The following is a 20,993-nucleotide window of genomic DNA, read 5'->3' as shown; positions in this document are numbered from 1 at the left end:
TGTGTGGCAGGGCTGGTTTGCTGGGAGGAATCTGGCTATATCGCAGGTCACCACCAAGTACGTGCTGTGGGTGGACGATGACTTCATCTTCACGGCCAACACCAAGGTGGAGAAACTGGTGGACGTGCTGGAGAAGACCAGCCTGGACCTGGTGAGCTCACAGAAACTTTAACCAGGTCTCTAAGTATCGCATGCAACAGGGGTACAGACATAATAAACAACATGTCTGTTTCCTGCAACCTGCCCTAGACGTCATTTTAACCACTACCCAAATATTGTGTTCATGGGAGCACATAGGTTTTGTATTCCTCAATCCTTACAGAAAACATTATCGTAACACCAGAAAACTGTTTAACTTGTGTTGAGCAGAAAAAACCTGGGTTAGGCATTAAGGATGGCCTGAAAGCATCTTTGCATCATTATTGCCTTCATATACATAGTAAGGACGTTCAATGGAGGTAGGATGGTAGGGGGTTCTATTCCCTGTAACACAGGGAGTGAATTGAGAGGCTACTTCATTCAAACCCAGTGACTCCCTCACTCTGAGTCTGAGTGAGCATGGACAGATGGGCAGGTTTCTCTGTATGCTAAAGAATGTACATACAAAGTTTCCACAGTCTATAAACTTCTACAACTGTGGTGGAGAAATTATTATTATTATTATTATTATTATTATTATTTATTTCTTAGCAGACGTCCTTATCCAGGGCAACTTACAATTGTTACAAGATATCACATTATTTTTACATACGATTACATTATTTTTTTACACCTTTATTTTTACATACAATTACCCATTTATACAGTTGGTTTTTTACTGGAGCAATCTAGGTAAAGTACCTTGCTCAAGGGTACAGCAGCAGTGTCCCCCACCTGGGATTGAACCCACGACCCTCCGGTCAAGAGTCCATATCCCTAACCACTACTCCACACTGCTGCCCCTAAAAAAATAAGAGTACTAATGCATAGGTTATGTCCTGTTTTAAGAAATATTTCTGACTGACATTTGTGTGGGATGTTGCACAGCTTTTACAATGATAAATGAATTCCACTTCTTTTTCAGAATAAAACTTGATTTCGGAGTATACATAAGTGTAATATAAAATTAAAACATATACAACATTCACAGCAAGTTCAATTTAGATAAGGATGTAATCTACGATCACAACGAATCAAACTATATATATATATAAAGCATATTACAAAGAAATAAATAAATAAATCACCAGTTCATGAGAAACAGATACCAACATGTTTTTGTAGATAGATTTTATGCATATTTAATAGATGTTACAGTTAAAAGGTGGTATCTAAGATGTTTCTATTAAAAGGCTTAATGCTTTGCTCCAAAATGTAATGAAGTTCTAATATAATATAATATAGGTCTAATATATGAGTGTTTCATATGAAGCTGAATTAACAAAACAAATGAGGGTTATGCCACTTAAACCCAGCTCTTCAATTAATAATACAAGCCTCTGTCCTCCTTCTTAAAGGAGGTCAGATACTCAGAACATGAGATCATTCTGAGAGGACAGATGGATTTAGAATTGAAGTCACAGTGTAAACAATGGGAGCATTATTGCATTACTTGCAAAAGAAACAACTGTTTATCTCTGCAAAATGCAGCAGCAACTGGGTACTGGGTTTTGCAGAAAGCTGTGCTGGCGTCTTGTATTGCACAACAGTTTTATTCATCTGTTGCCTGGTCAAGTACGGTGGCTCATTGAGGACACATTATTATTATTTTATTTTAATTGTCTGGTTCCTGGGATAATTTATCTTGTGATGTCGATATAATAGTGGGCCCCGAGCCAAGACCAACATCAATAAATATAACCTCCTCCGTTTAAATGCTGTGTATCATATCCCTTAATGCACAGGGTAAACAAAGCAGACCATCTGTTCAAAATTTGTGTCAATTGGCTTGGTTGGTTTTGCGTCAAACTTTTACATTGCTTGGCTGCGCAGCACCAGAGAAGGCATACTAAAGGCATCAAACAGTATCTTTGGTTTGTGTTCTCTGAGCACCAGATGCAACAAATTTAATGCAACAATGTTTTCTTTTTGCCTCTCAACGGCTTAACCACCGTCTCTCTTAGTTTCTTCACTTTTTCCTAAATAGAATATCTTTTGGATTCTTTGTTTTAAACTAACAGGGTAACTATCAGAAACACTGAGGGGAAAAATTGACTTTGTTGAATAGTTATAGTCATCTTCCTATTTTACTTCAGTATTTAACATTTTTACATCGATTTTCTCATAGTAGTGACTCACAATGCATCAATACTTTTTACCTCTGACTTCTGATTGAGCGTTGTGAAGTTTTTGTATGATCGAGTGTTCCTTTCCCTGTGCGCAGGTAGGGGGCGCTGTGCGGGAGGTCACCGGCTACACCGCTACGTTCCGTCAGAAGATCAGCGTGGAGTCTGGGGGTGAGGAGGGGGACTGCATTCACATCCGCAAGGGCTATCACCACGACATCCAGGGCTTCCCAAACTGTGTCATCACTGACGGGGTCATCAACTTCTTCTTGGCTCGTACTGACAAGGTGCAGCAGGTGGGCTTCGACCCCAGCCTGGCCAGGGCCGCACATCTAGGTATCTGTTCTGCTGCTTTGTTTAGCGATCGTTAATACTGTGCCTGGTCTTGTCCCTCCCTCTTTCAGTCTCGCCCATATGAACCCAAAGATTTTCTTAGACACTTAAACTGTTTCTCAGTTTCTTAACATGATAATGTATTTCGAGTGATGGAGGGAAGGCATTCAGCTTACATGTTCTCTCTCACTCTCTCCTCCCCAGAGTTCTTCATGGACGGCCTGGGTAAGCTCCACGTGGGCTCCTGCAGTGATGTCATCGTCGGCCACGCCTCGAAGATCAAGCTGCCCTGGACCAAGACGGAGAGCGAGAAAACCTACACCAAGTTCCGCTACCCCAGCAGCTCGGACAACGACGTGAAGGCCAAACACACCTTCTTCTACTTCAAGAACCGCCTGAAATGCATGACCATGGACTAGGCACGTGGAAGCCAGGGTTTCACATTTCATGGACGCTTAGAAAAAGAAAAGCGTTTTACAGTTTTTTTTTTTTACTGGAAAGTACAATTGGAAATCTAAAGAGCGGCGTTATGTAGTATCATTTTGAGGCAGACTACCCTGTACAGTGTGGGTTTTTTTTGTTTCAATCCAGTGCCATCATGACATGATTACAGGATGGTTGGTTTGTCAGACACTCGCAGATTTTCAGTGTCAAAGTAAGTGTTGCAGGTGTGTATTAAACTTTCAACCACCTAAGAGGAAGTCTACTAACAGAACGGCAAGATGTTCCTTGACTGGTATGGTAGGTTGAGAATTCAATACAGTATAGTGTTTATTTAATTCAATAACTTCAGTGCATTTTCATTTGGGACCGACTGCTTTGGGACCCAGTCTTGCAGGATAAGAATTGTAGGGGTAAAATGACTCATCAATTTATACAAGCGAAAAAGCATATTAAACCATTACCAGAAAGTAAGGGTAATGTGCTGTATGAGCTACTAACCTGTAGTAGCTTTACTAAGGATGATAGCATGCAGCCCTGAATGTGTGCTTCACTCCAATGCTTGTACGGGTACTGCTGTAATAGCAGTAAAAATGGGAATGTGTAAACTAGCCATATTCATGGACTGGCTTGGGTTGTATTAGTAGTTAATCATCTGATCTCAGTTTGAAACCCTTAAGTAGTGAATCCAGAAGTACTTAAGTGCCAAACTGTTTTAATAAGCTTGACTACCCGCTTTGGCCGTCTAGCGATTGCAGCTTTATCAGGTGGAAGGAAGGAAGACTGGAAGTGGCAGGATAGTTACCTAAACCCACCACAATGGAAACCTTGCAATGGATTCTTGCAGTGGACCCGTGCCAAAGCTGTAGTATTTAATGGATTCTTGCAGTGGACCCGTGCCAAAGCTATATTTCAGTTTACGCTCATTTCTTTATCAGTGTAAAGCTCGAATTGATTTTACCAAATGTTTTTGTGTAATCAGTGTACATGGCCAGGGTTCTGCCTAGACTATATGGAGGCTTAGCAATCCACTTCATGTTTCCTGAGAGACCCAGTTCAGGTCAAGTAAACCAGTGCCAGCAGTCAGACCCATGCGAAACCTGGGGAGTGAGCTTAGGGAGAATCCTGGTGTTACTGTTAGGGGTTTGCATAAAGTCACAATGACTCTGTACGTTTCCACCTTGGTACGGCAGTAAACATGTTAACACCCAGGTGAGAATCGGCTTTTTAAAACACTCCGTGTGGAAGTTAATTGCCATTGAGTGGTACTTGGTTGTAAAGGTGAGGGAAGGACAGCTTTTTCTTATTTTGAAAGGAACACATTAAGAAAGGATATATTTAATATCTGCTGATTTTAAATACTTCTGGAAGACAAGTATGAGTATCAGCACTCCCCTAGATACTGTACAATGAAACCCTGGCAATATCTCTTTAACGGGACTGGGATAAAGTGGTGACCAATGAGCGGAGCTGACTTGATCAAGGGTTCGACACTAACCCAGAAGCAGTGTTGATACATGCCTGTTTTGCTGTGGAGCTCGAGAAAGGGCACTAGGTATTGCATTGAGTACAATAGCATACATTGATTCTGTTTATTTTCAGTCAGTACAGTCAGCCACACTGTACATGTGCAACACATTCTGTGTGCTATATTGTAACAACATTTCAATGCTGCACAGCGACTTTCTGATCCTGTGTTTTATTTAAGTGCTATTAAGTGGGGTGGAAATCTGTTTGTTGTGTGATTATGATAATATCCATCGGTTATAATGTGTGCCCATTGTTAATGCTTCTGTTTGTTTAAATGGGTTTGTATTTTCTGTGTTTCATAGCTCTTGCATGAACAAAATAACTTGAGGTTTTTAAGTTAGAAACACTGTGTTAAGTCAGATTTTTAAAGCATATTGTTTAGCATTCACATATACTTCTTTTCTGTCTTTTGCATCAATTTGCTATACAGTAAAACCTGTCTAATCCAGCTCCTCTCCAAACCAGCATGCTGTATAATTCCGCATCGTTCTGGGGTCTCTAGTGAAACTAATAGTGCGACCCTCTCTACAATCCAGAACCTGTTTATTCAGGAATCCTGCTTTTGTAAGTCTTGTCTGCCTAAAACCAATGCAGATGTGACTGTGCAGTCCTGCCCTAAGTCATTTAATTTCTTTAGAAGTAACTATGTTGTGTAAATACGCACATGTCCTGCAGGTGTGGTGCAGTTCAATCCTTATTTACATTAAAGGGAAAGTAAAAATATAGAAAAATCCAACCCTTGAATTACAGGTTATACCTGGACAGCACGTGTACTGTAATACTGTTTTTCAGTGTGTTCAGATGACTTCAACCTGTTTTTATTTTTTTAGGTATGGTATTAGATTTTACAATACTGAGTCGTCCCAATAAACAGGTTTTACTGTATTACAGTATAGCTTTGGACTTGATTTATCCCTGACCATGTTGCCTTTTTAGCTTTGAGATCATTTGTCGAATTGTAATTTAGTCAGAAAGCTCCAAAATCTTTTTGTTGTGGCAATAATTCTATGTGGTGCAATATGTTATGACTCCCACAAGATGGCGCTGTGGGATAAATATAGTCCCAATTTTAGCACACTTGCCATGCACTTCAATGGCATTCAGATAATGCATCGTTTTTGCATTGAACTGAACATTTATTTGGTTCATCTGCTGTTCGTTCTTACCTGGCTGAATGAAAAGGTTGCGTATCGTTTGAACTTGAATAGACATGCACAGTCTCTCTAGCTTTCCATTGGGGCCACCAGCTCGGTTTACATTTTGATCCAAAAATGTGTCAGTTTTTGTGAGTTGTTTCAAAAGTAGAAGTAGCAAGCGTTACCAGTAAAGGGAGGAAGCTAATAATTTATACCATTTTTACAGAATGGCTAATGGCTTTTGATACTCAATACTTTAATGTGACTCTCATGGATTTTAAGTGTTTCTATAATGCAGATATCAGTACCTACAGTATCTACCTTTACTAGTTAACTAGACAGCTAGACTTGCCCTGTAATAGGGCTGAACTGCACATCTTCTCTGCAAGTAGAAAGTATTTACCTTTGTTTTTTAAACTGACCTTTGTATTCGATTATGTATCCTTGATCAGCTTGTAAGAAATGTGGTTCCTAGACCTGTAACTTGCATTAAATATCTGTCTGCATGCTATTTAGGTGAGGAGCAGTGTATTGTATGTGTTTGGAACAGTGAAATGCCATTTTCTCATTGGATTTGAATACATTTTTTAAGAATTAACCAATACTTGTTCTATACAGGATACTGTTACCTGAGTATACAGTGCATAGCAAGCAACCTGCATAGAACACACAAAGGGAGTGAGACTGTATGTTATAGTCCAAGAATGGAGATGGATTTTATTTTGTATTGTTGTCATGCTTTTTACTGTAGTGTTTTCATTACATCAAACAAGCTCTTTGGACTTAAAATAACCGTGCAATTCCATGAACAATTACTGCTCGCTGGGGAAAGGGTCCCACAGTATGCTTTTATTTTTTGTATATATATTTTTTTGTATTCTTTTGTAAATACTAATTACTTATGTTTTGTTGGTTTTTATTTTATTTTTTCCTGAGGAAGCCCTGGGGGTAAACTGTCTAGGTATTTCTTTTGAAAATATATAAAATAGTGTGTGTGTGTGTGTTATATATATATATATATATATAATGGTAACGCTTAAAAATAGCGGCCACAAATTCATAAAGCATTCCGTCTGAATACCACCTGAATATCTTCTACACTTCCAGAGTTCTGAGGTCATTCATTTAGAATTCAGCCCTGTTAATTATGATTCCCCCTTTCCCTTCCCTCCGTGCCAAATGAATTCTCCTGTTTATTCACTTATTCATACACTTCTCTCAGGGGATTGTGAGAAGTGTTCATTCATGCCTGCCTTCTACATGAGATCAACATTATTCATTACAAAGGAACATGCAATGAATGCGGGTAATTAAATCCACCAGAATTAACAGGGCTCAATTCAAAATGAATTGCTTCAGAACTCCGAGGAAGTGCACAAGATATTCAAGTGGTATTCAGACAGAATTCATTATGAATTTGCAGCCATTATTTAAAACATATGCTGTATATAATGTGTATAGAGACATCCAAGCTGTATCTGTTAAGATTAGCAGATGCTGACTTGTGATATTAATATAAGGTATGCAGTGCACTGAAAACATGAGAGACTAAAATTCTGGTCTGATTATTATAGAAGACTATCTGAAGTTTGTCAAAACAAACATGACAACCAAACTGTGTGATGCACTGAAGCACAAATAGTTTTGTGTTGCCAGGCAGGCTTCTAAATCGAGCTAAATCTTAGAAGTCTGTTATTCTTCTTCTGAGGTTGTTTTGCTTATTCAGATAGGTTTGCTGTAAAAGCAAACGGCTTCCTTTTTGATTATCGGAATTTAATTCTAGAATTAGGATACAGATTCATTATTGCTCCGCGATCCTTTTAAAAAGTATCAAATAACAAACAACTGTGCTGAATATCACAGATTGTTTTGAGCATTGCATGTTAACATTGAATAACTGCACACGGTGTCTGTTATCGGGTCAGTTTTTTAAAAGCAGCTATGAAGGGAGCTCTGCCATAGTCCAGATTTAATTCTCAGGTTCGCCCATCTCTCAACGAATCGTGCAGAATTGCAAAAGAACTGTAGAAGATTGAGAAAGTTATATGAATGAATACCGAACCTTGTTTTATAAATAAAACCAGGCTTATGTTAAGGTTAAAAGGTTATTTGATTAGCGTTCCCTATACTTTATAATTGAGCTATTTATTTTTATTTTTTGTTGCAGAGGAAGATGGTACAAACCTACAGTTTGTTTTGGGCAGTAGTTTTTGAATGGGCTGGATTGAATGCAGATGTTGTGGAAAGACACACAGTCCTGTATCGTGTATGTTTCTGAATATGTTTGCATTGAATTGTGATGGACCAGGGACATTTTCATGTGTATTTTGCTTCACTGTGTAAATAATCATTGTACTGTACATCTGTAAGAATCCGACAAACTAAACCCTGCTCTGTAGATTATCAGTTTATACAAAAGCCATTCATCGAAAATAAAACAAGATTTTCTTTTGTACCAGTTCTTTCTCTTTTTTTAAATGCGTCTCATTTTGAAGTATATTAAAAAGCAAGTAGCTTCCTTACCTCTTCGTGATCTCTTGGTAGTTAAGACGTTTGTAATTGTCTGACACAGACATATATAATGTAGGCTAGATCAAAGTGTCTTTTGATGTTGGCGCCATCTAGTGCACTGCAAGGTATTGCCAGCAAAAGTAAAGGAAACTTGATTGCAAAGTGGCAGATCACTCTATGGCATTGGCCTTGGTCTAGTCTATGGCAACTAGAACTCAAAAGCAGCTCCTGAACACCTAGTCAAAGCACCGTAACCCTGTAAGGTACAAGGAACATGTGTGTCTCACAATAAAAAATAAAAATAATGCACACTTTCTTATTTTTGCAATGAGGGGCACGAAACAAGGTTTAGAATTTCCTGACGGTCATCCAAATTGTCAGTTTCCTCCTTGTGATACTTGAGTCGCTCTCAAATGTATTTTAAGAAGAGCCCGTTTTGAATAACCGTTCCATTCCTTGTGTACCTTCAGGGGTTAAAAAGTGGTTAGAATGTACAGATTGCAGTTTAGATTGGTGTGAATCAGAGCTACACAGAAACGGGTACCAAGAAGCATTGTGTTGCAAAACGAGCCCAAGAAAATGAATATTTATCTTGCATAATACACAGAACTATTTTTAAAAAGCATGTTTATTACTAAGGTACTGAAAAATAATGCTCCACTTCACATAATGAAGGGGGCATATAAAAACCAACACAAAGGAATATTGAACATCGCATTAAATGCAAATAATAAATCAAATTAAAATTCAGGGTTTTTTTTTTTTTGACCAACTGTGCAGGCTTTTGAATTGAGATCACAAAAACCCTTTGATTTCTGGGTGTGCTATATTTCAAAAAAAAAAAAAAAAAAAAAAAAAGGTAATGCTTTTATATAGAGCGGCATAAATAAATATTAACTGAAAAGCAACTTCAGTTATTGAAGTTACAGGCATGACATGTAAATGACAAAATAACATTATTCCAAAACGTCCTTTTTAAGTCTTAATAAACATTCTAAACACACATCTAGAATATGATGACTTGCAATGATGGATGGACACAAACATCATATTGCATGCTTATGTATTAACATAGAACTGCAGTTCAATAAATGTGTAACTGCACGTCAAATAATTACCTTATTTGTGCCACTCAAAATACAGTGTTAACAAAACCGCTGCATCGATCTAGTATCCATCCCACCGCCAGTGCTACCATTCCAGCAATGGATCATGTCATTGCCCCTAGTACGTAACCTTTGCATTGCCAAAGGTCATTTGGTTGGGCTAGATGGCCGTGTGGCTGCTAGCCCCAGGTGCGGAGGACTCTGCTGTGTTGTGTTCTCTCCTGTACTTCACAGATAAATACACTTCTCTATCTACACTTTCCTAGAGTCGTGGCTCCAGCACTTCAAACCGCAAAACAGGCCCAGCTCAGGATCTCACACCCAAATCGTAGCAGTCTTCTCAGACGAGTTCTCCTGTGGATCACAGTAAAGCCTTCAGATCAATGCCAGTAGCAGAAACGTCATACTGAACTGGACAGGACTAGAGAAGCTGCAGTGTTTAAACAACGAGGGCTAGACTCTCTAAGTATATTACTCTGGATCTTTATCAGCACAATTGATTTTCAGAAGTGAACACTGCACCCATAAAGTTACCAAACTCAGATGTTTCATTTAGGGGCCAGCTCCTGAACTTATTAATAAGCAGCACAGACTAGTAGAAAAATGAAAGAGCACCGTGTTTGAGCAATCGCTCCAGAGGATTGTTAACATCATAAAGTAGGAGCACAAGAACAGAATTTAATTGTGATCTACAGCTGTGGCCAAAAGTTTTGCATTACCTGGAATTTTAGGATTGAGACATTTAAAAAAAAACACTACATTAACATAATTTAGATATTTTTTTTAATATCATGTAATCACAGCAACTACAAAATGATATTGCAAATGTGTACCGGAAGTCATAATAGTAGTAAAGTATTTCCTGTTAGTTTTTGAAATGTCACATTTTGTCAGTTCTTTAAGAATATTGAAAACTACAAAGCGGTGTGTAATTAAATATGTTAAATTAACATTTATTCAGCAGGTTTCACTCAACTTTATAAAGCAAAACGAGTTAATTCTATAGGGTGATGCAAAACTTTTGGCCACAGCTGTACTGGGAACATAGGAAGTACAAGGATTTAGGAGAGCGTTCATTATGGTGTGTAAGACTGGTTAGATTGGTCACCTTGAGCTGTTGGATGTAGACCACAGCATCATGCACTGTGACGAAGAGGTGCTGAGGATTCATATGGTCCATCAGTCCGCTATTGGTGAGGATCTTCAAAACACTCTCTATTGGAAAATTAAACAGAGCGACTCATTCAAAGATAAAGCAATCCAAGTGCCAGTAACTTGTTAAAACCCCAGCTTTGTTTAGCAGTCTGGGGGTTTCACAAACCACTCCTTAAAAGTGCAGTATACCTTCAATTTAAAAAAGAAAAACTTACCATTGCACATGGCTAGGTATATTCTGACTCCAGCCTTCTGACATTCAATGCACATCTAAAAAAAATAAAACAACATCTTTCAAATGTGTGTACGCCAATTGGGAGAGGAAATCAGAACTGAATATAGAGTTTGGACTAAACCCTACCTAACCTTTCTAAAAATAGCAATGATAATACAATGACACAATTGAAGTCAGTGGTAGCCCAAGGGTACAATGATAGGCTCCACTTGTAGAATGGAATGGTACTAATGTGGTTTTCATATTGGAATATCCAACACACATGGGCAATCTACTGCTGATTCAAAATCAGAAGCAGTGTGGATCAGTCTCGGGTCTGGAACAGTGTCAGCGTTGCCATTGCTGGCCATGCTGTGGTTATTATTATTATTATTATTTATTTCTTAGCAGACGCCCTTATCCAGGGCGACTTACAATTGTTACAAGATATCACCTTATACATTATTTCACATTATACAGATATCACATTATTTTACATACAATTACCCATTTATACAGTTGGGTTTTTACTGGAGCAATCTAGGTAAAGTACCTTGCTCAAGGGTACAACAGCAGTGTCCCCCACTGGGGATTGAACCCACAACCCTCCGGTCAAGAGTCCAGAGCCCTAACCACTACTCCACACTGCTGGTCTGCTAGTGGTTGTGCTAGCTGGGGTTTCTTCAGGGTGTTACACTGGGATCATAGGGTAGTGTGCACTTTTCTATAAGGGAGTGATCAGGAACAATATCCAGAGAATGCACTTGCCTGTATGAAGAGTCTGGCTCCTGCAACGTCGATGAAGATGACGCTGCTGCAATCAATTAGTACTGCCTGGACCTCTCCGTCCACGATATCTGAGGGGGAAGCATGCACCAGGGGTCAGTGGGGGTGAAACAGGACTGCACAGGACGAGTTATCCTAAAGGCACGTACAGCCTGGTATAAAATCAGTAGCCACCAATATCATGCATAATATAATTTGTTTTTATTTCATTCGTTGTTGGGTTTACCTGATTTAAAGAGCTCATTTTCTGATGAAAAGGAAGCATTTGCAACTCCGCTTTCCTGGGGAAAAAAAATTACATTGAAAGGAGAAGTTTCACTTCATCTGAAGCTATTAACATTTAGGAAATCAAGCATGCCGCAAGTGAGCGTCTGAACCACTATACAAAAGAGCTGGGCTACTCTGCCTCCGTGGCTACAAGGGTCAGAATCCATCACACAACACTGCCCTTTACACCAGCACTACAAGCCCTTAGCCCTGCAACTCTCACCACAGTGGGGATGCTCAAGCTCTCCTTCTTCTCCAGTGCCTTCAGGATCTTCTCTCTCCTTCGTATTCTCTCTGGGGTCAGCCCCAGTAGATTGGTCATCGCTTCCCGGAAGAAACTGCGGTTGCCATAGTAAATGGGCCCGTTGTAGGCCAGGATCTTCACACCAGGGATTTCATAGCACTGTGAACAGCAATGTGGGATTCGGGGTCAAAGATCTTCAACCCAGTGCTCTTCAATGGCAATGCAAAGGTTATGTACCACATGATCCATTGCTGGAAAGGTACCACTGTCAGTGGGATGGATGCTATATATGAGCAATCCCTATCAATTTAATTGATTGTATAATTAAAATAGGACCCTGTCAGCTTAGTACGGTAGCTTTAGATTTTAATTTCTGTTTTAAACTTCCCTTACTGCCGTTTGCAAGCATTGTGGGTGGTTCTGGACACTGTTGCTCCAATATTGAGTTTGTAATTTTTTTTTTCTAAAAGGAATGAGGCTGGAAGGCTGTTCAGTCCTGGCATTTTGGATTCTCCAGACAAGCTCAAAGCCAGTTAAAAGGCGGTTTTATAGAAAAATGATAATAACTCAGTATTGGAACAACAGAACCCAGAAGCACTCAGAATGGTTGCAAACTCAGTAGAAGAGCAATGGGAATATAACTAAGAAATTAAAATGATGCTGGAGCGACAGAGAAATGTACTGCCTATTTTATCCCACTAAGACCCTTTGTTGGCTCCCTAAATATATTTCCTTGCAGGTACAGTAATTTTCCCCACCAGTAAGGACTTGAATGTGGAATACTGGAATGCAGAAACTCACTGGTAAAAATGAAGCACATAAATCTAGTTCATAACCCCTGTGTCTCTAGTTGATTGATCTCATGATCCTGACACACTGTGACATACACCTGTGGCATGATAACTGTGGCAGGTTGATTGCCATTCCCCTGCTGTATTAGTAAAACACCATATCGCCTCATCACCTCACCTTGCTATTCTTTTTGATGGATCTGTAGATTTCTGTATTGGATGCTCTTCCCAGCACAGAGCAGCCAGCCCTGGAAAAAGAATTTAAGAGACTACTGTACTCAATTGTACAAATATAAAAATCATTATTTATTTTATTTTTTTAATTTAGTGTGTCCAATTATAAATCCCCCCCCCCGAGCGATGAGGAGAGACAGTTTTTACCTCTCTAACCCACGGGAGCGCCTGAGCCAATGCGATGCTCCCTTCGGAGTCCCTAGCGAAGACTGGCCTACTTCGCACAGCCAGGACGCGAAACTACGCTGTATGACTCACCCTGCGCACCACGTGGCCTCGCTTCTACCAGGTGAGCCACTCGTGGACCCCCCAAAAATTCATTTTAAGCAATTGCTTATTTGCATTCCAATCGCTGTGTCTCCCATGATTCCAGTAACCAGGAATCCATGCAGGCAAAGCCTGGGGTAATCTGAAAACAGTTCCAAGCTGTCGATTTTTATTTTCACCTTTCAATAAAACAATGCTTCTGTGAAGTGCTGTTCTTAAACAACCAATTATTTGAGACAATAGAACAGCACTCTGTTAATCTCTGGAGATAACTGCGAGGTCCTAACTGCAGACGACTGTTTGTTTGATGTATCCAGGACACTCTTGGAAGTTACTGCAACTCCAGATCCTGGCTGGCGAATTTTTAAATCAATGAAAAAGATACTGATGTCAGCTTACCTCTGGGTTCGGCAGATTACAGTCATCATGGAGAACACGACCCCAACAGCCAGACCCAGATCCACATTCAGGATTACCACAGACAGCCAGGTCACTACCCACACCATCTGAAACACACACGGGGCTCAGTACCATTGCAGTGACTCCAAGCTGATACATAGCACCCAGCTCCACTCCACTCACACAGTTCCCTCTGGTTTACTACAGGCAGTGCTTGGGCACTGCCACTTCTATATTCCAAAGACTTGCGTACCGACACTCCTTATAAAATATGATCTAAAGTGCATGTCGAGACTGTTGAAAGTAGCTGCTGTGTACTTGGAAGCAAACAGCTCCTTGGGAATTGTAGTTCCCAAGTGTGTCTGATTCTAATCTGTTTATTTTTTTACTGTATACTGTTGGACTACGATACCCAGAATGCATTCAACGTTACATTATTCAGTTAATTTCAGTTATAAACTTGCATATTTTAGTTAGAATGTTGCAAACACATGCTTATGTTTGATACGCTATTTTATTAACAGTTTTGTTAACATGAATACCAGAGTTTTCTTTTTTTTCAAGTACAGGGATGGAAATAAATTGCACAGCAGTTTCCCCCATTCTAGGTTTTAGCCTGATTAGCCCCAGTGTACAGGTAACAAGCTCAGGTGTGTCTTATTAAACTCATAGCAAAACCAGGAGCGGATCAAACTGCTGTGCAATGGGAGTCTAATTTCCATCCCTGAAGTATCTCAAAAGCTTTGTTTAAACTGCTGAATCCCGGTGCCTATGCTCCATGAAGGGACCGGGAAGCTGCAGCAACTTCAACGGCAGCGTTGTCTTTGAAATACACCAAAAGATCAGAGAAGGTAGGAAACGGGATTATAACACACTGTTACCCCTTAGAATAAATCAGTACTGAAAAAAAAAACCCTTACAAAGTCAATCTTGCTGATCCTCCAGAGTTCTGGCAGGTCCTGGAATTGCAGAAACATCTGCCGCAGGCTGGTCACATTGATACAAGCCAGCACAGCCTGGAACAGAGAGGAAGAATTACTGTGAGGCAAAAATTTGAATGGACCTTCCCTTTAAGAGATCATTTTGAGAAAAGCAAAATAGCAAAATCCGTGCAGCCACAGTAACACGCTTCTTTCTTATTCCTCCCCTCAGTTGTGGGTTTGTGCTCACCTTTGGTAAGAAGTAAAAGAGCGGACCAACTAGCAGCAGCACCACCAGCACCACCAGGCTGGTGAACAGTCCTGACAGCTGGGGAGAGAAAGGAATTGTCACAATTCTGCACAAAACGGGGTTATTCTGTAACAGAGCTGCTGAAGAGGGCCTCACTTATCTTTTAATGGCCTCGGCAAACTGGTGGGTAACAAATTATTAAAGGCAGATTTCTGTGTCACACACAGACACATATATATGTAAGCAATGATCCAACACAGAGGGCATTGCCAGGCATTATGGAGTGTTTGGGTAATGGGATGAAGTTGAGTTTTGTCAGGTCTGATCCAGTAATGGCAGACTGATGTATTATTTTCTGTGTTATTAAAAAGGCTGGAATGTACTTTAAATTAGATTTTGTTACAAATACAGTAAAATTGTTGATCTGATGAGGTAACATTTTAAGGGTACCTACTAAGGATTGTAACCCTCTAGCTCAGCCAATCAGAGTGCGGGGAATAACAGATTAATTGCATGGCGCCTTTGCTTTTGCTATGCTTTCCCCATGCTTTGCTTCAGCAAGTTTTCCTGCAATACATTTTTATAAAGGGTAAGGGTAGAGATAAGGGAATCTGATCAATCGATTATTGATCGGCATCCCTTTTATTTTGCAAACCCCAATTAGCCATTACTGCTGATTATTAGCGGTCAGGCTCTGAGGTCTCTAGGCTGTACCTGTGTGGCACCGCCTGCACTCTCCAGGATGTTGGTGGTGGCGAGGGTGGCAGAGCTGGGGAAGCAGCTGAACAGAGAGGACACTGTGTTCGAGATCCCGTGAGCCAGCAGCTCCTGAAAACAAAAGAGGTCATCGCACTGGCTCTGAATACCGCTGAATACTGAAGAATAGTTGCTGCTGCTTCCTTGTGCCTAGTCATGGAGAGCGTGTTAACTGACCTGGTTGGGGTGGATGGTGTAGCCGTGTTTGTCTGCGTAGATCATGGCTAGTGACACGGACACGGCATAGCCCACAAAGGTGATGGCCAGCGTATCTCCAGCCACACTGGGCAGCGTCTCCAGAGCAGGGAGTCGTGGGCTAGGGAACCTGCAGACAGGAGCGAAGCAAGGTCAGAGACCAAACACAGAGACCTTTCAAGTTTTTATCTATACATCCAAGCTCCTGAACTCACAGACAAAGCCAATGAAACACAGACTCGTTGAAAAATCTAAGCACACAACATGGGATGGGAGAAGTGCCAGAAGAACCATTGAAAATAATTTCAAAATAGGGAACAAGATAAAAAACACACCGCAAGAAAATTAAATTTGAATTTGAACTTGACCTACCCAGCAGGAATATGTCCGACAATCTGAATTTCATAAACTGAATCCAAAGAGCAGGCATAGGCAATCCCTGTTGCAACGATAACCTGCAGAATCAGAGACAGAATGTTAACTATAGCTGTGATATTTAGCTAAAACCAGGTTCACTGCGCACCAGTGACCCCTGTAGACTGGCCGGGCGCCTGCGGGTTTGTCTGTAAGCTGCCCAGAGCTGCATGGTCCTCTGACGCTGTAGCTCTGAGGTGGCAGCATGGTGGGCCTGCAGAGTGAAAAGAAGTGGACGGCTGACGGCACACGCTTCGAAGGACGCGTGTGTCCGTCTTTGTCCCTCCCGAGTCAGCGCGGGGGTGGCAGCGGTGAGCCGGGTTGAAATAAAAATAATTGGGCATTTTAAATTGGGGAGAAAATAAGAAAAATGGTGATGAAGACCATGTGGCCATTTTTAAATGATAAATAATAAAGAATGGAAATTTGATCTAGGATCTAGTGGTATGGTATTGCGCCTCTATTTCCATTCATTAGGTCTAGTGGATACCCATTGTATAACCCGGCTTCATGCTTTACCATTGCTTCCCTATACCAGACCCCAACCCTGACACATACCATCAGTATTTCCACAGGGATAGGCGTCCTCAGCTTGTGCCTGAAGCGAGTGTTGATCTCCTTCACGGGAATCAGGACAGACAGACAGGCCATCGAGATAACCAGCTCTGCCATATTAGTCAAGGGCAGAGCTTCAAACACGGACGCCAGCGTCTAAACACAGGCAGAGAGAGGAGAGCGCAGGGACAGGTAAACCCCAGAGTCGCGTGCTGTTACAAGCAGGTCCAGTCGCCCGCCATAGACACGTGTAACCCAGGCTACCGTACATACAGCTGTGTTTTGTCGCCAATACAAAAAATAAACTTGATTCCAATAGACAGCGCTTACTTCTATAATGATACTTTGGCTCTATACTCGATTACCTTAGTCTGTGGCAGGCAGCTGGAACTAAAGATCAATTTCTGAGACTAAAACCTAATATTTCAGAAATAAGAAACTTAGAAATCTTTAGTACAACTAATAATAATAATAATAATAATAATAATAATAATAATAATAATAATAGAAAGCATTGAACTTTGAGAAAGACTTCTAGTCGAAACATTACTTATTAAGTTTCTTTAAGTAACTTAAGTGTATTTCTCTTTGCTGTGTCAGGTCTGTCATACAAAGAGCGCTGATATTAATGTACTTATAATCTGTTGTGGTTGAAACATTTCGAATGCTTTGTCATTGACATCCTGAGTGCGAGAAATTCTAAGTGCAATCGCTGCTAATAGGTTTCAATGGGACTTACAACGAGTGTTAGGGATTAGCAAACACCCAAAGAGTTGAATTTGAACCTCCGTGGTCTCGTATGTGTTTTGGAAGTGGAATGTTACTCCTTGTTATTATCGTTCTCTCCAGCGCTCACCTTGAAGATGGTGAAGGGGCCGGTGTACCTCGGCAGCCTCAGTCCCAGCATGTTCTGCAGCTGGGAGATGGTGACGTGGAAGGCAGCGGCGCTGGTGAAGGCCTTCACGATGGGCTCAGAGAGGTAGGTGGACAGGAATCCGAGCTGCAGAGCGAACATGCACACCTGCAGGAGGCAATGAGAAACATCACATCACTGTTCAATCACGCTCCTCAGCCAAAACTTCCACTTTAATCATCTACAGAGTGGCCAACAGCTTAAATCAGGACCAACTATAGAACTCGGGGTGTTAACAGTTTAGAGTTCTCCAAACGTTGAACTTTTAGAATTCTTAAATGTTACCAGAATTATCATTCCTAACTCAATAATGCTGAATTTAGAAATGATATGCCAATATCAGATTTAGCAGGTAAAATGAGTTCATCAACGGCAGGGTCTGGATGGTTTAATTGGGCCAATTAAAACATTTAGAACAGGGCTTGAACAAAGACCAGGAGCAGAAGGGCTAACTTTGTTTATAGCTATAACTATGGAGCCCAGAATATCGTATCAGCACATACCATAATAATCCCTGAGAGAAACGCTACAGCCGCCGCCACGCCGATCTTCTGTGCCTCTATCTCTGCAGCCTCTGGGCTTGTTGAATTCAGATCCACAGGTCTGGGGATCATGCGTTCAACCACTGAGCCGGTCATCAGACTCACCACAGCAAAGGTACCTGAGACACAAAACACAGCGGAGCCAGTCAGACACGGACTGCCAAGACATCAACCTTCACACCAGCCAGTGCGGAAACGTCTTTTTACATGAACAAATCCCTTTGTATTGATAAATAACAGACAACCCCAGTGGTACACTCCAATCAGCTGGGCATGTATTTGGTGTTTTGTGTGTACTGTAATTAAATTTAACTCAGATTCCTTTAAGACAAATTCCAATTGATTCTTTTTTAAAGAAGCCTAAATTCGGGAGAGTTCGGGTGGTCTCAGTGGCCCCCTCTCGTTGGTACTTTTTCTTCCTCACCTGTAGAGACGTGCCGTCCAGTGCCGAACAGAACGTAAAGAAGCACGGGGAAGAAGGAGGTGTAAAGTCCGTAGATTGGGGCCACTGACGTCAGAAGGGCAAACGCCATACCTGGTGAATGCATTGTACGGAAAATGTATAGTTACTTCTCGTCAATAACCAATAGATGGAGCACATTGCCATACAATTCCAAGAATACATTCTAACGTAACTTGTAAAGAAAACTATTTTTTATTTTCACTTCACTAAGATTGTCCGTGGTATTTGCAAGATTGCGAAAAAAAAACTTTTCAAATAAACAATAGTTTTAAAAAAAAAGTATAAAATAAACTTTATGGTTTTTATATTGTAACATTTCAGAATATATTTACAGTAACAGACAGACAGACAGATAGATAGATAGATAGATAGATAGATAGATAGATAGATAGATAGATAGATAATAGAAAAAAATTACTTTTTGTTTGGATGTACATCAAAGGTTTAAATGATAAAATATATATTTATTTGAGGACGTTCTGGACATGTGTAGAAAGAAAACACGGTCCAGCTTGAAATGATTTAAACTTTTTGTGTGTGTTTTAAAATAAAAAATAAAAAAGACATTGTTTTCGTGTTTGTACTCTGCAGTTATGCGTCCTTTCAAACCTGGTAGACTTTGAAAAGGGTTAAAATGACAGCGTTCAGCTCAGCTGATTCCTGTTTTTATTTTCCCCAGCTACAAAACTTAAATACTCACTGAAGCAGAATATTAAGCCAAGTAAAAAAATATATATATAATCATTTAAAAAACTGTATATTGTACTGTACAATACAAATGTGTCACTACCACCAACTGTTTACCCAAAAATCTAAATATGCCTTACTAAAAATGAACTGTATAGCCCTACTATTAATTTATATTATTTAAATGTTTATTGACATTTAGTTCCAACACTGTTTACAATTGATAACTGTTACAAAACCACGCAGAATCTTGGCAAGTTAAACTAAACCATTAAACTAAAAACTATCTTATAAAGAATTTGATAAAAACAGAATTAAAAAAAAAAACATTTGGTTTTATCTGTATAATTGGATAGCAGAAGCATTGTCGTTTAAGTCATTAAAAGTATTGGAACTGTGGTTTCACTCACCCTGAGGGATATGAACTATACCCACAGTAAAACCAGCGACCGCATCTCCCAGTAACCATTTCTTCAGTTTGTACCTCGGCAACCAGTTTAAAATGGGGATCCTTTCTTTCAACGCTTTCACGCACGCATCTTTGTTACACCCGCAGCTCTTTAAAACCCTCTCCCGAAGCTTCTCAGAACTTTTCGTCTCCTCCGATGCGCCGTACATCTTCTTAAACTGGTCCTCGGTATAAATGTCACGGTAGACAGCCACGGGGGAACTCATCGTGGCTCCACAGGTAAGCTGCAGCTACAACACAACTATTATTAGTAACTCGTGAAGCGCTCGCGTCTTTATATAGCTGACAAACTTTGGCAAAAGCTTCTTTCAATTTGTTCCTGTTACAGTGCCGGGCCAATAAAACGTCTCTGTGGCTGGAAACCCCTTCCTTGATCCGCTAGAATTGCTTTGGGAAGCTTCCTTTTCGTTCTTTGACATCCCAGGAGATACATTTGTCCATGCCAACACAGTACGAGAAACATTTGCTGCGGTTTTTTATTTTTCGCATTATTCCCCTGGGTCCTATTGCGTACAATTTTTCAAAATAAAAGTTGTTTTTATTTTAATAGCCATGATTCTGTTCAAATAAATATATCGCTTCATTAATTCTATATAAAATATAATTTCACCAAACGTTAAATTGAATTAGATTATTTTATTTATTTATTTATTTATTTATTTATTTATTTAGTGGACCTAAAATATAAAATGCATTATTTGTGTCTACAGCAAAACGAGTACACAAAAATGTAATTACAAAAAATAATTTTATTAAATGGTTCGATAGTCTAGTAAGTGACATTCCTTTATTGTTGGGAATTGGGTTATGATAAAATATTAGGGATGGGTTGCTCCTTAATAACAGGGTAAGCTAAGATTAGTGAAACCAGGCTTGGCTGTGTGCAGCATATTCAAAGACCTTATCTAAGTAAAACAAAATGACACACAAAAGTCCCCATATCCCTTTGCAATGATTGTCACAGAGGGGGTGGTTGTGGTTTCAGAGGGGGGAAGGGTGCACACAATGATGGAAACGTAATCAAAGGCTCTCAACATGTAGGAAATGTGATCAGGTATAGCTCACTGCTTTAATGATCACATTGTCCCATGACTACAACTCCACTGAGGTCTAAAGCCTGCATACACAGATTTCTAACTGGCTCTTTGGAA

At 40.1% G+C, this 20,993-nt stretch overlaps 2 protein-coding genes across 5 annotated transcripts in view; one reads left to right on the top strand and one right to left on the bottom strand.

The window, feature by feature from the left end:
• LOC117401004 (beta-1,4 N-acetylgalactosaminyltransferase 1-like) overlaps positions 1 to 8,159 on the top strand; it is a 29,588-nt gene extending 21,429 nt beyond the window's left edge. For 3 of the 4 annotated variants that reach the window (XM_034001387.3, XM_034913896.2, XM_034913897.2), the window contains 3 exons: positions 11 to 151; positions 2,363 to 2,600; positions 2,802 to 8,159. In XM_034001387.3, the coding sequence (XP_033857278.3) occupies positions 11 to 151; positions 2,363 to 2,600; positions 2,802 to 3,016 (594 nt within the window). In that variant the 3' untranslated portion in view covers positions 3,017 to 8,159. The remainder of the gene's footprint in view (positions 1 to 10; positions 152 to 2,362; positions 2,601 to 2,801) is intronic. The other variant, XM_059011438.1, reaches the window with a different exon arrangement.
• A 270-nt stretch (positions 8,160 to 8,429) lies between these two features.
• Positions 8,430 to 20,251, bottom strand: LOC117967049 (solute carrier family 26 member 10-like). Its single transcript, XM_059011436.1, has 18 exons — positions 19,784 to 20,251; positions 18,648 to 18,758; positions 18,185 to 18,342; positions 17,625 to 17,789; positions 16,772 to 16,924; positions 16,172 to 16,254; positions 15,782 to 15,929; positions 15,563 to 15,676; positions 14,849 to 14,926; positions 14,599 to 14,694; positions 13,679 to 13,785; positions 12,957 to 13,026; positions 11,967 to 12,146; positions 11,703 to 11,757; positions 11,459 to 11,547; positions 10,692 to 10,746; positions 10,430 to 10,536; positions 8,430 to 9,675 (listed from the first exon to the last, which is right to left on the bottom strand). The coding sequence occupies exons 1-18, from the start codon at positions 20,046 to 20,048 to the stop codon at positions 9,637 to 9,639; spliced, it is 2,073 nt and encodes a 690-aa protein (XP_058867419.1). The 5' UTR covers positions 20,049 to 20,251; the 3' UTR covers positions 8,430 to 9,636.
• Between the last annotated feature and the right edge of the window lie 742 nt (positions 20,252 to 20,993).

This window comes from Acipenser ruthenus, chromosome 42 (genome assembly GCF_902713425.1).
Source record: "Acipenser ruthenus chromosome 42, fAciRut3.2 maternal haplotype, whole genome shotgun sequence".
Taxonomy (NCBI): domain Eukaryota; kingdom Metazoa; phylum Chordata; class Actinopteri; order Acipenseriformes; family Acipenseridae; genus Acipenser; species Acipenser ruthenus.
Note: the sequence above shows the minus strand (reverse complement) of the source record. Positions and strands in the feature narration are given on the sequence as shown.

Coding starts and splice junctions, on each gene's coding strand:
- LOC117967049 (XM_059011436.1), bottom strand. CDS start 20,048: ATGAGTTCCCCCGTGGCTGTCTACCGTGACATTTATACCGAGGACCAG. Junction 16,925..17,624: donor GCCCCTTCACCATCTTCAAG/GTGAGCGCTGGA, acceptor GCCTGTGTTTAG/ACGCTGGCGTCCGTGTTTGA. Junction 15,930..16,171: donor GTCGGACATATTCCTGCTGG/GTAGGTCAAGTT, acceptor TCCTGTCTGCAG/GTTCCCTAGCCCACGACTCC.